Here is a 12,976-nt window from a genome sequence, read left to right on the forward strand (position 1 = left end):
CATGACCTCACCACAGGTGTGCCTCAGGGATCAGTATTAGGACCCTTGCTTTTCTCTATTTACACCACTTCCTTAGGTGATACCATTCGCTCCCATGGATTTGACTATCACTGTTATGCAGACGACACTCAACTTTACCTGTCTTTCCCACCTGATGACTCTAGTGTTTCCCACCGGATTTCTGCATGCCTTAAGGATATTTCAGCCTGGATGAAAGATCGGCACCTTCAGCTTAATCTCTCAAAAACAGAGTTTTTGGTGTTTCCAGCTAAAACAGCTATTCCCCAACAGACTAACATCCAGCTTGACTCAACTTCACTGACCCCAACTAGATCGGGCATCTAAAACTTGGGCGTTGTAATTGATGACCGACTTAACTTCTCTGAGCATATAGCTTCTATTGCAAAATCATGTCGGTTTATGCTTTACAACATTAGGAAGATCAGACCTTATCTGACACAAGATTCCACACAACTTCTTGTTCAGACCATGGTCATCTCTAAGCTGGACTATTGTAATTCACTATTAGCTGGCTTACCCGCTTGTGTAACAAGATCATTACAGCTGATTCAAAATGCTGGAGCACGCCTGGTCTTCAATCAGCCAAAGAGGACACATGTAACTCCTCTCCTAGTTACTCTCCATTGGCTCCCTATAGTAGCCAGAATTAAATTTAAATCTCTCACTTTGGCCTATAGGACACTAACTAGATCTGCTCCTAGTTATTTTAATTCAATAATCAAGCCTTACATCCCCAACCGCCCACTGCGGTCTTCTGGTGAGCGTATGTTGTGTCGACCAATCATGAAAACTGGGTCTAATTCCAGACTCTTTTCTTCAGTGGTTCCATGTTGGTGGAATGAACTGCCCAGTGCTCTCCGTTCCTGTGGTAGCTTTGGGTCGTTTAAGAGGGGTCTAAAGACATTCCTATTCAACATATACTTAGTTGTTTAAGCACTTATGTGTTATGGTTTATATAATGTTGTTTTACATCAACATCAAATTTGACTCCCTGTCTGTTTCACCGACCAGGACTGCAAGAAATCTAGGAGTTGTTCTCGACAACCAACTAAACTTCTCAGATCGTGTTGCCTCAGTCGCCCGGTCATGCCGTTTCGCACTCTACAACATACGGAAAATCAGAACTTACTTGACTCAAGATGCTACCCAACTTCTGGTTCAGGCAACAGTCATCTCACGACTCGACTACTGCAATGCCCTCCTGACAGGTCTCCCAGCCTGCGCGAGTGAAACCACTTCAGATGATCCAGAACGCGGCGCCTGGTCTACAACCAACCCAAAAGGGCACATGTTACCCCGCTGCTCATCCAGCTACACTGGCTACCTATGGCGGCCCGCATCAAATTCAAGTCTCTAACGCTTGCCTACAAAGTAGTCTCCGGTTCTGCTCCCACCTACTTGAATGCCCTCATACAGACTTACACTACCTCCAGACCGCTGCGGCTCCTCTGATCTAACGACGTCTAGCTCTACCACCGCACGCTCAAGCCAATCCAAACTTTTCTCATCTGTTGTTCCTAGTTGGTGGAACACACTGCCAGTTCCTACAAGGGCAGGGACATCCTTTTCCACTTTCAAAAAACTCCTGAAGACCCAGCTCTTTAGAGAACATCTACTCTCATAGCAACACTTACAACAAGTCTTACTGATCCTAGCACTCACCAGCCGTTTTAAACTGACAAGTAACTGTTAAAAACAGCACTCACCGACGACTTATTCTTACTGTACTCTAATGTTTTTTTTTTTTTAAACTGTCCTAAAATTGTGAGTATTGTTCTAACACTTACTGTTTACCATGTTGTTAGTCGCTTTGGTTAAAAAAGCGTCAGCCAAATGTAATGTAATGTAATGTAATGTAATGTTTTATTTTAATTGGGCTGTTAATTAATTTGACATTATTGTTTATTATTGATATTCTCCTTAATGTAGTCTTAGCATGTCATTGTTTTTATATTATTGATTGAATTGACATTATTGTTTTATTATTGCCTTTCCCCTTTTTTACATTGCTTTTTATTAGGCTATTGCTTGAATTGATATTATTGTGTACTACAACTATTCTCCTCACTATATTTGACCTACATTTTAATCTGTTCCCTGTTCAATTTTAAATATTATTATGTTGTTTTGTATTTATGTGTCGCTTTGGACAAAAGCGTCTGCTAAATCCATAACCATAACCATAACTTAGCTAATCATTTTTAGCAGTTTTGTTAAAAATGCAAACTAGCATGCTAACATGCTAGCATGCTAACTATGCTTACCATGTTACTTAGCTAACTTAGCTAATCATTTTTAGCAGTTTTGCTAAAAATGCTAACTAATATGCTAACATGTTAGCATGCTAACTATGCTAACCATGTTAGCTAACTTAGCTAACTAGCTACAGTGGGTACGAGTCATAGTTGATGACAAGTAACAGTTACAATGGCTAAACAGTTAAAAAGTTCAGTAGTTTAAAGGGTTAAATTGTTTAACAGTAAAATATTGTAGTGAGGACTTTTATTTTGAAACAGTTTTTGGCAGAGGAAGCAGTTGAACAGGATGTGTAGTCTTAATAGGGCCAGTTTGTATGCTTTAAGCCTGAGACTGGCAGTTGGTCCAGGTGGCCCAAACACCTGCCATAGGATTCTAATTGCTTAACGGCCGTATTGTGATGTCATAATCATAATGTTAAGTCAATGGGGAAATTTTGATTAGTTTTTAATTAATAGTTTAAAAAGTATAAAAGTTACAAAGCTGAAAAATACATAGCACCCATGTCCTAAGTAAGACCTACGTAACATAGTTTGAATGAAGTTTCTATGTTAAATGGTTGAAGCTGCATTAAGTGCGTTAGAAGAAGAATAAGAATAAGAAGAAGCATAAGAATAAGAAGCCTAGGAAGAACAGTACAGTGCATTTTCATGCACTGTAATAAGAAGCCTAGGAAGAACAGTACAGTGCATTTTCATGCACTGTAATGAATGTTGAAAGTTTAAAAGTTCTATGTAGATAGTTTAAAGGTTGTTGACATACTGATAGTTTAATGCGTGTTGGTAGACAAATAGTTTAAAGGCTGTATATAGATAGATAGTTGACGATAACTGACAGTTGGAATGGCTCTAATGTTTGCTAGCAGTTATGCTAACAAAGCTAATTATTTTGACCAAGTTACTTAGTTAACTTAGCTCATGTTTTCTAGCAGTTTTGAAAAAAATACTAACATGCTACTATGCTAACCATGTGACTTAGCTAACTTGGCTAATCATTTTTAGCAGTTATGCTAAAAAGCTAACTATGCTAATCACATTACTTAGCTAACTTATCTAATCATTTGTAGCAGTTTTACTAAAAATGCTAACATGCTAACTATGCTAACAATGTTAACATACTAACTATGCTAACCATGTGACTCAGCTAACTTAGCTAATTGTTTTTAACAGTTTTGTTAAAATGCTAACTATGCTAAAAATGCTAATGATGCTAACTAACTAACTAGCTAGTGAGGACTTTTATTTTGAAACAGTTGAAGGCAGAGGATACAGTTGATGGGAGTCATAGTTGACAAACAGTTACAGTAACAGTTGAACAGTTGATAACAGTTGAACAGTTAAAAAGTTGGATAGTTTAAAGGGACTTTTATTTTGAAACAGTTGTGGGCACAGGAAGCAGTTAAACAGGATCTGCAGTCTTAATACAGCCATATTGTATGCTTAAAGCCTGAGACAGTGGCTCCAGGTGGCCTGAACACCTGGCATAAGATTCTAATTGCTCTATTGTGATGTCATAATCTAATGTTAAGTCAATGGGGAAATTTTAGTTCCAAGAACAGTACAGTGCATTTTCATGCACTGTAATAAGAAGAAATCGGATAACAGTAGATTGCATTGTCATGCACTCTAATGAGCTATTCATTGTCGAAGGTGCATGGTGAAGTGAAATTCTTACTTTGGAAAACAAACATTTGCCGATATCATCGCCGATCATCAGAATATTGCAACAGATTCTGTGTTCTGGACTGCAGGTAACTTGTTAAGCCAGTGGTTCTCAAACTTTTATTTCATTCCCCACTTTGATCAAGGGGCATGACTGATGATAGTGGAGATAACGTGTTATCCCGAGGCTTTTACAAGTCAGCATCTTCGACGGTAGTCTATTAAAAATATAAGTTTTCGATGTCCCAAACGGAGAGCCATACTTTATTGTTTTTAACGATCTCTATGCTAGTCACAAAAATGTAGGCATGGGGACATGATGAAGTAGGCTATCCAACTGTCTGTGTTAAATTATTGTGATTACGAGCCAGTGGTTTTCAAACATTATGCGTGACTCGGACATCTAACTAAATGCAACAGGCTCATATCGTCCTCGTGATTCGCAAAATGAGGACCAGTGTTTTGTCAAATTGCAAATAGCTATTCGTTTTAACGATTTTTTTCATGATAGTATTAAGTGCTTTTTGTATAGGCTACTATCTTAATCTTGGGATATGGGGAGGGAAGTGGCGCGTCTGCAGTCAGCCAAATATGAATGTAATTCTGCGGCATAAAGCAGATGTATTTGTTTATTGTACAGAAAAATAAAAATGACATGTCAAGCAGTCAATTGACTACATTGCAGTCAAGAAGTAGGGCAAATTAAGACACTGTTTTGATTTTATGAAGTTATGCTACTCCCCCAACACTGACAATAACATAGACAGCAAATTAAGATATTTTTTCGCTTTTGTGGAGCGGCACCGTAGGCTATCAAAAGCAGATTTTTGATTTTTCGCTACCACTGTGTAGTCAAGCCTTAAGCCATACCCAAGTAGCCTTAATCGAGGTAATGTTTAATTACGATTTATTTTGTTATTAAATTTGTAGGCTGGGATTCCTCTCGGTAACAATTACGTTTAAAGGTAGCCTAGCCTCCTGCTTTTTCAGAAGGGGCGGCAGTCAGGCTACAGACAGAGCGATGTACAGTGGCAGAGCGACGCACAGTGGCTGAAAGTGGTACTAAAGCTTCACGCCTCGTAATGCACGACTGAAGTGGCCATTTGAAAGCAATGCCCACTGTAAGAGCTTGTGGTGTAATTTAGCCTCTCAAATGATTCTTGTTTCAAGTAATTTGATGCTTCAGAAGTACTCTTTTTAACGACAACCATCTTATCTTGAATTGACTGGATGACTTGAAGACTTGAAATCAATGTTTTCAGTCTTATTTCAAGATTTCATGAGCTGAAGTAGCAATTTGGCAACCTGTCTTATTTTAAGACGTCTTGTCAAGACAAACGTACTGGCAGAAAAAAATGCTTATTATAAGCACAAGTATGCTTAGATTTGTAATAATACTTATTTTTGGAGGGCCATTTTTGCAGTGTGGCTGCCTTGTCCACAACCAAAAAGTTTTCTTTTGGTTTTCAAGTACAACAGAGAAACATTAATAGGAATTCGGGACTCGATGATTACCAACCCCATTTATACGTTTATCCACATCAACTCTCTGTGTGCTCGATCAGAGCTGTACTCGTCTCTTGACACCAGAGAAGTACCTTGGCAGAAACACGAAAGACGACGAAAAAGGGGGCGCAGATCTGGGGTGCTTGTCAGACTGCGAAGACCATCTTCTTCTTCCCAGCATACTACTAGCCAATGTATAGTCCCTGGACAACAAGCTAAGCGAGCTTTGGGCAAGGATCTCCTTCCAACATGAATCAAGAGACTGCTATATCTCTCCGACTAAAACTTGGTTATCGCCTATCATATCAGATCACGATATAGCCCCCTCAGGCTTCTCTGTGTTCCGAGCAGACCGATCGGTTGAGCTGTCTGGGAAGAAGAAAGGTGGTGGTGTTTGTTTTCTGATCAATGACGCATGGTGCAACTCGGGAAGTGTTCATCCCCTGAAGTTATTCTGCTTACCTGATGCTGTTGTGCAGGGCATCCTGGTTGCCGAGGGAGTTTATGGCCATTGTTATAACAGCTGTTTACATTCCACCACAAGCTGACATGGAGTGAGCACTGAAAAACTGCATGAATCCATCAACAACATGAAAAAAATAACCATCCACAGCTTCCATCATAATGGGAGACTTTAACCAGGCATCTTTGAAGAAAGTGCTTCCAAAATATGTTCAGCATATCCAGATGAAAACTCTTGGTAACAACACTTTGGATCACTGCTACTCTACCCTCCGCAAACCGTGGATTAACAGTACAGTCAGAGCAGCCCTCACTGCAAGGGACAGCGCCTTTGCTTCAGGTGATAAGGAGATGGAGTAAGAGACACGCTATAATCTCCAATTAAGTCAGCAAAGAGGGAATACAAAACAAAGACTGAGAATCAGCTTAGTGGCAATGATTCATACAGTGTTTGACAGGGCATTCATTCCATATCTGACTTTAAGGTGAGACCAAGCGGAGTAGCTATCTCAGCCTTATGGCAGGGTGATCAGAACATGTGCAGCAGAGCTGGCAGGCGTGTTCACAGACATCTTCAACCTCTCCCTCTTCGTTCGGGCCTATGTTAAATCTATATAAATCACCGGCAAAGTATATAATCACCGCTGTCAATGGCAACGGGTTGATTAACGTCTTTCATATCCCTCCGCAAGAATTCCGTTCGCTTATTACAATGGAATTTCATTGAAAGGGAAAGTAAGCTAGTAAGACGTTGCCACGCAACACCTGAAACTGTCAAGTTCTATCTGTGTGGCAAACTATTTATTTTGTAAGCGGAAGACACGAAACGGTAGCAAAATTATTTTTAAAGATTCATTGTGTTAGGTTTCTTTTCTCGTTTTGGCAAGTAGCCGTGTAATAAGCGGGATAATGTATTGTCCGCCGGTAATTATCAGAAAATAAGTCCCTTCAGGCTCCGCTGCGCGTCGGGGTTCCGTTCTCCCTGTCGGGACTTATTTTCTGATAATTACCGGCGGACAATACATTATCCCTTATGTACTCCACAGCACCCTGACCCATCTGGAAAATAAGAACTCATATGCCAGAATGTGGTGGGCCTGATCACTGATGGGATTGAAACGGCCTACAGGAGAGAGGTGGACGACCTATCACGGTGGTGCCAGGAGTACAACCTATCACTCAATGTGGCCAAAACAAAGCAGTTGGTAGTGGACTTCAGAAAGGGGGGTGCAGAGTTGGCCCCTATTACAATCAAGGGTGCTGCTGTGGAGAGGGTAAGCTGTTTTAAGTTCCTGGGCATTAACATCACAGAAGACCTCACATGGTACGTACACACAGAGGAAGTTTTATAAAAAAGTCACAACAACGCCTCTTCCACTTTAGGAGACACAAGAAATTTGGCATGACATCTGTTCCTTCTACAGAAGCACCATTGAAAGCATACTAACTGGATGCATATATGCCTGGTATGGGAATTGCACTGCTCACAACTGCAGAGCAATTCATAGGGTCGTGAAGACAGCTCAGAAGATGTGGCTATGAGCTCCGTAGTTTAGAGAACATCTTTGAACAGTTTAAATCATTAAACACCCCAGCCATCCCAATAATGATCTTCTCCAGCTGTTGCCTTCTGCAGCCTTCTCTTCTGCAGAACCAGGACCAGCAGGCTCAGGGATTCCTTCTTACCTAGTGCTCTCTCTTTTATAAATATTTGACTTATTTTAAGGAGTCTTAAGACTTTGATCAAGGCACTGGCAGCCGAATTTGCTTGTTTTCATGATGAGACATCTTAAAATAAGTCAAACTCTTATTAAGTCAAATGATTTTACGGGAAGGGCTAACTTCTCCAGGGTTCCCACTTTAAGTTAAATGTAAAATCCCATGACTTTTCCCTGACAACAAAAAAAATTAATTTCCATGACTTACTATACTACTATATTTCCATGATATTCCAGAAATTCCATGACCCGTGGGAACCCTGTTTCTCGTAAAATCATTTGATTTAATATAAGAGTTTGGCCTCTTTGAAGAAATTAGTCTGCCAGTGCGTTAAGCAAATTTGTCCTAAAAACAAGCAAATTTATCTGCCAGTGCGTTGAGTAAATTTGTTTTGATAAGACTCCTTAAAATAAGTCAAAGTCTTCTTAAATTAAGTCTAAATGATCTTTCGAGAGAGTGCTAGGTAAGTCTCTTCATACTCAAAACAATACCAAATAGATTTTTTGATTTTAATATAAGATTAATAACTCTTGGTTAGATTAAATTTTTTTGCAGTGAGATTGTACTTCGCCACCCAAGGCTATTCATCTCTAAGGGTAGATTATATGCAGTGGTGGCCTCCGTATCGCATGGAGATTATTTTAGGAATGGACTGGCCATTCTCAGCACAGTATGTCAATACATACTGGTCATAATATATTCTTATAAAATGTTTTCTTTATTTTTACCCATAACCCAAAGCATTATCTGATTATTTACAGTTCACACACTTTAGGATAACATATGAAGCCAGTCATCTCAATAGAACACTGCTATCTCAATGTATTGCAATGGATGTACTGTTCAAACAAATTGAGCAAGAATGAGACAACATTCTCAAAACTCCAGCAACTAGTCTACTCAGTTCCCAAATATTTAGAGACTGTTATAAGAGGAGGTGATGCAAAACAGTCGTAAACATGCCTCTGTTCCAACTTTTTTGAGATGTGTCGCTGGCATCAAATTCAAAGGGAGTGTTTTTTTTTCTTTTTTTTTTTTTCCATAAAATGATATAATTTCATATGCTGTCCATGGTCTTTTTGAAACTGAATATGAGTTTACGTGATTTGCAGATTTCACATGCTGTTTGTATTAGACGTTAGAATTAGATGTAACAATGGAGCTCACCTTGTCTGAGAATTTTTGAACTAGCTCTTGTACTTTGGTGGCACTGCCTCGTGCAGCCTCAATAACAAGCCTGCTGGGGTTGTCTTGCTCTGTAGACTGGGAAAGCAGTTTCTCTAGAACAGAGGTTACACCACCTATGTACAGAAAATTATGAAAAGGGGAAGAGAAGAGAAGTATAAATTAACACAAAATAACACATAAAATGGTAAGATTGAAAGCTGTTTTAAACATTGACAAGTATATACAAGTGTTGTATACAAATGTTGACAAAGCAAGCAACAGAATGAGTAAACCAAAAATGTTTCCTTGATTCACACAAAGGTACAGTTATACAAATAGCTGTAACACATTTGAATGAAAGTGCATCAAAAAAACAAAACAAAACAAGAAAAAAAAAAAAAAACAATACAACATGAAGCTGGAGAGGTGTTTTAATGACTTTATAGTTCTTCATGACTCTTAGCCCATAACACAAGCATGCACTTTAGTGCTACACAACAGGAAAATGACACACCACAGAAGACATACATAAATGAGTTAGCCTTTGCTATTGAATATAATGTATGTAAAACCAAATGAAACTAGAAAAGAAAGCTGCAAAGGTGTTAGAACAGGTGTAATAAAGATGATGTAGATCACAGAAGGAAGTGCATTCCCCAAACTGTGCTTACATCCTGACTGACTCGGGTTCTCAGTTGTCATCAAATTGGCGTTTACTTCCACAGGCTGGGCACAAATGCATGCTGGATTAAATGTCCATGTTTGGCTGCCAAATGCCACACGCAGGTCACCATCAGCATATACCTTCAACACCTTACCCACCTGCCCAAGGGCCTGATGTGAGAAAAAAAAGACCCTCAAGTTAAAACAATAACATATATCATATATCATAACAAAACACAATAAAATGCAACTCTGGGACACTTTATTACACTAAAGACTAGTGTCACGATACCAAAGTTATTGTTTTGATACCGATACCAAGTCGAGAATTGCGATTTTGATACTTCTTCGATACTTTTTCAAACATTTATTTGGTTTGGGGGCCCCCACCACCTTGATGTCATCAGTAATATTGAATATAGTGTGATCATTCACACCAGTGGCCATCCTACATTCTGCTTGACTCTCTCCACACACACACAAACACACGCTGTGTATGAATACATAACCCAAGAAAGGCCAGAATATTTAAATATTTCCTTTGCTCTTCAGCATGTACACATTTGTGCTTTGTAGATCAGCTATGCCACCAACAAAGAAACAGATAAACAAAGCTTTTTCATTATGCAGAGTCCAAGTAGACAAAATAACTAGCCACACAAACTGGCAACTGGTAGCCCAACATGACCAGGCTTTCAAATGCGGATTCTTCTGTGCAAAATAGCATTAACTGTTGATAGTATATGTTACCCAGGAGAATGTCACAGCTAAACCTAGCTTCTCCTAGCACCTAGGAGTCATGTTGATTAGGGGTGTGCAGAACGGACAGTCACATATAACACAACAGAATAGAAGTCACATAGAGTTACCATGTCACTGACTGTAGCCTACCTTAAGTTAGAATCTTGCAGTTGCAATAAAAAATGGATCCAAGATATTTTCCTGTTTCTATATTCTGTTTATGTAGGCTAATGTATTTGTGAATGTAGCCTGCACAATGCAAAGAAATAAAAGATAAACTATGGTGCATTTCCATACTCATAGCAATGAACATATTGTGAGATACTCCTATGATCCCAGAAAGATGTCCTTTGACTTGTTAGTTCGAACATTTATTTTATCTAATGACATAGAAAACATGATGAATTGAATTCACATATCCTTGCACTATGCACAACTATATCCACAAACCCAAAACCGTGAGATTGAAAGCTAATTGCTAGCCAATAACTAGTGGTGGGAGGGTTTCAGTGTTTCTACCCGCTACGGCTACTTGCTTAGTCTATATTACAAGCAATGCAACCCACTCAAAGTGTGGCAGAGGTGCCGTTGCCCTTTTTAAGAGTTTATGTGCCATCAAAATGATTTTGGAAATGTTTTAACACTTTGAGTGCCAAAAACGCAATATTGCGTTTTCTGTTCCCATGCATTTAGTGGCAAAAACGCAATATTGCGTTTTTAGCTTTTTTTAAAAAAAATAAGAAAATAGACACTCTAACATACCTTATGTGCAATTTTGGGAACTCTATGATGAATAGAACTGAAATAGATGACGATTGAGTACTCATGAAAACGCACAATCTGGACATTTTATCTGGACATTTTAAAACTCGGCTTTTGATGATTGCCTCTTTGGGTCGAATCAGTAACACATGCACGTCAGGTCAAAACCAGGCCATTTTCGTGGGTTTATCAGTCTCGTCAGGTCTCGTTAGGTCACTTCCTGGAAATTTTACAGGCAACGCTTCATATTTCATGGAAGACGCTATGTCTCCATTTCTAGAAAAAAAAGTCTCACCTTTCAAACGAGCCATTGTATGTGTCCATAACTATAACAAAGAATACGCTTTGGCTCTACAAAAATCATCAACAATGATCTAGATTGCTGGAACTCTGCATGCCACACTGTTTTTGGAAGCTTTGGCCCAAAGTGTTAAGGTAAAGAAACTCTTTAATGTTATGCATGAATTACATAATGCATAGAATGTATTTTAAGTGTCTTATAAAGTACTTGTAAGTAATCTATGAGTGTTATCTGATGGCTACTGAAAGTATAACTAATCATTTAGTAATTCCTTATAAATCATTTATTAAGTATCAACAATATGTTTTGTGTGACTTATAAACAGCTTTTTAGTAATTTCTTAATGACTTATTATAATAGTAAAGCGTTAGCTAACCATTTAGTAATACCTTGTAAATCTTCCGCTTCCAGCGTTTTTTGTTTACAGTATTTTCCGGACTATAAGTCACACTTTTTTTTCATAGTTTGGCTGGTCCTGCTACTTATATATGAAAAGAATTATATAATTGAACATATTTTTAAATGTTAATTTATATTAACTGACAAGAACCCTACATGAAACATTACTGTCTACAGCCGCAAGAGAGCGCTCTCAAATGCACAAGTCCTGTGCACTTGCACAGAGATTAATGCTTGCGCCTGAAACACACGTGCATACCTAAATCCTCAAATTATGGCCAGGATTCTATTTATAGCCGGGCCTCAGATTCGGACAAATAAAAGCCAGTATAATTTTGTTTTAATTTAACTCATAAAATAGCTCTTCTTAATATGTTATATTGTTGGTTGGTTTAATATTGTTGCCAATTAAAAGTCATTGTCCTACACCATGGGTCTCCAACACGTGGCTCTCAAGCTACCAGTTGCATGCCGCCCCCTTCTGAGCTGGAGGCTGAAGCATAACCTACATTTAAACACAATTGTTGCTGCCAGGCATCAGCCTACGAATTTTATAAAAAAGTAAATCATGCATAATTTGAAAATAACTAAATTTAGCCTATTTTAGACCTCTTTGGCTATACGGAATAAGGTTTCCCTTGCGTATGCCTTATCTTGCAATAAGCGGATGGAAATCCCGCCACTCTTTCATACATGAAACTTAATAATGAACCATTAAATACCCCACAGATTTCAGTGGTCATCAGTCCCGATATTTAGCAATATAATCAAACAGTCCAAACATAAATTAAATCTCGAATTGAACATTTTCTGCTTTTGATAGCCTACCGGTATGCCGCTACTAAACGTTCCTCACCCGTCATCTAGACATGCATGAAAACATTTGAAAACAAAACTCACTGCCATGTAATATTTGATCGCTATTTTGCTACTAATTATCTTTCACGTAATGAATAGGCTACGCACAGAAAGTGAAAGTAGGCCTACTATGCGCTACGTGTCTGTGTCTGTTCACGTCCGCAATCGATTATAACATTCCTCAAATGGAGAACACATCCATGTTCTCTCGTGTTATAGGCTGTCATGCTTCTGTGTTTGAAAAATTCCTGACGGTTTCTGATCGCTAAACGTTTATTACCGCAATCCCACGCTGAAATTTAGGCCCTGGTTTTAAATGCGCATCTTTTTTTCTCTCGCTCTCTCGGAGATGGCCAGCAGAGCATTTTTTCTGCTGCCAGCTTGTGCCAATATATCGTCCAAAATGCTTGATTGCATTGCATTTTCCACATTTTTAGCAAAATTTTCATGTACCAGCATT

The 12,976-nt window shown here is 38.7% G+C and overlaps 1 protein-coding gene across 4 annotated transcripts in view; it reads right to left on the reverse strand.

Moving 5' to 3' along the window:
* The window catches only part of mib2 (MIB E3 ubiquitin protein ligase 2), a 252,110-nt gene that overhangs the window by 145,035 nt on the left and 94,099 nt on the right, over positions 1 to 12,976 (reverse strand). For all 4 annotated transcript variants that reach the window (XM_048240469.1, XM_048240470.1, XM_048240468.1 and 1 more), the window contains 2 exons: positions 9,464 to 9,626; positions 8,793 to 8,926 (listed from right to left, as the gene is read on the reverse strand). In XM_048240469.1, the coding sequence (XP_048096426.1) occupies positions 8,793 to 8,926; positions 9,464 to 9,626 (297 nt within the window). The remainder of the gene's footprint in view (positions 1 to 8,792; positions 8,927 to 9,463; positions 9,627 to 12,976) is intronic.

The sequence above is a fragment of the Alosa alosa genome, chromosome 4 (assembly GCF_017589495.1).
Source record: "Alosa alosa isolate M-15738 ecotype Scorff River chromosome 4, AALO_Geno_1.1, whole genome shotgun sequence".
Classification (NCBI taxonomy): Eukaryota; Metazoa; Chordata; class Actinopteri; order Clupeiformes; family Clupeidae; genus Alosa; species Alosa alosa.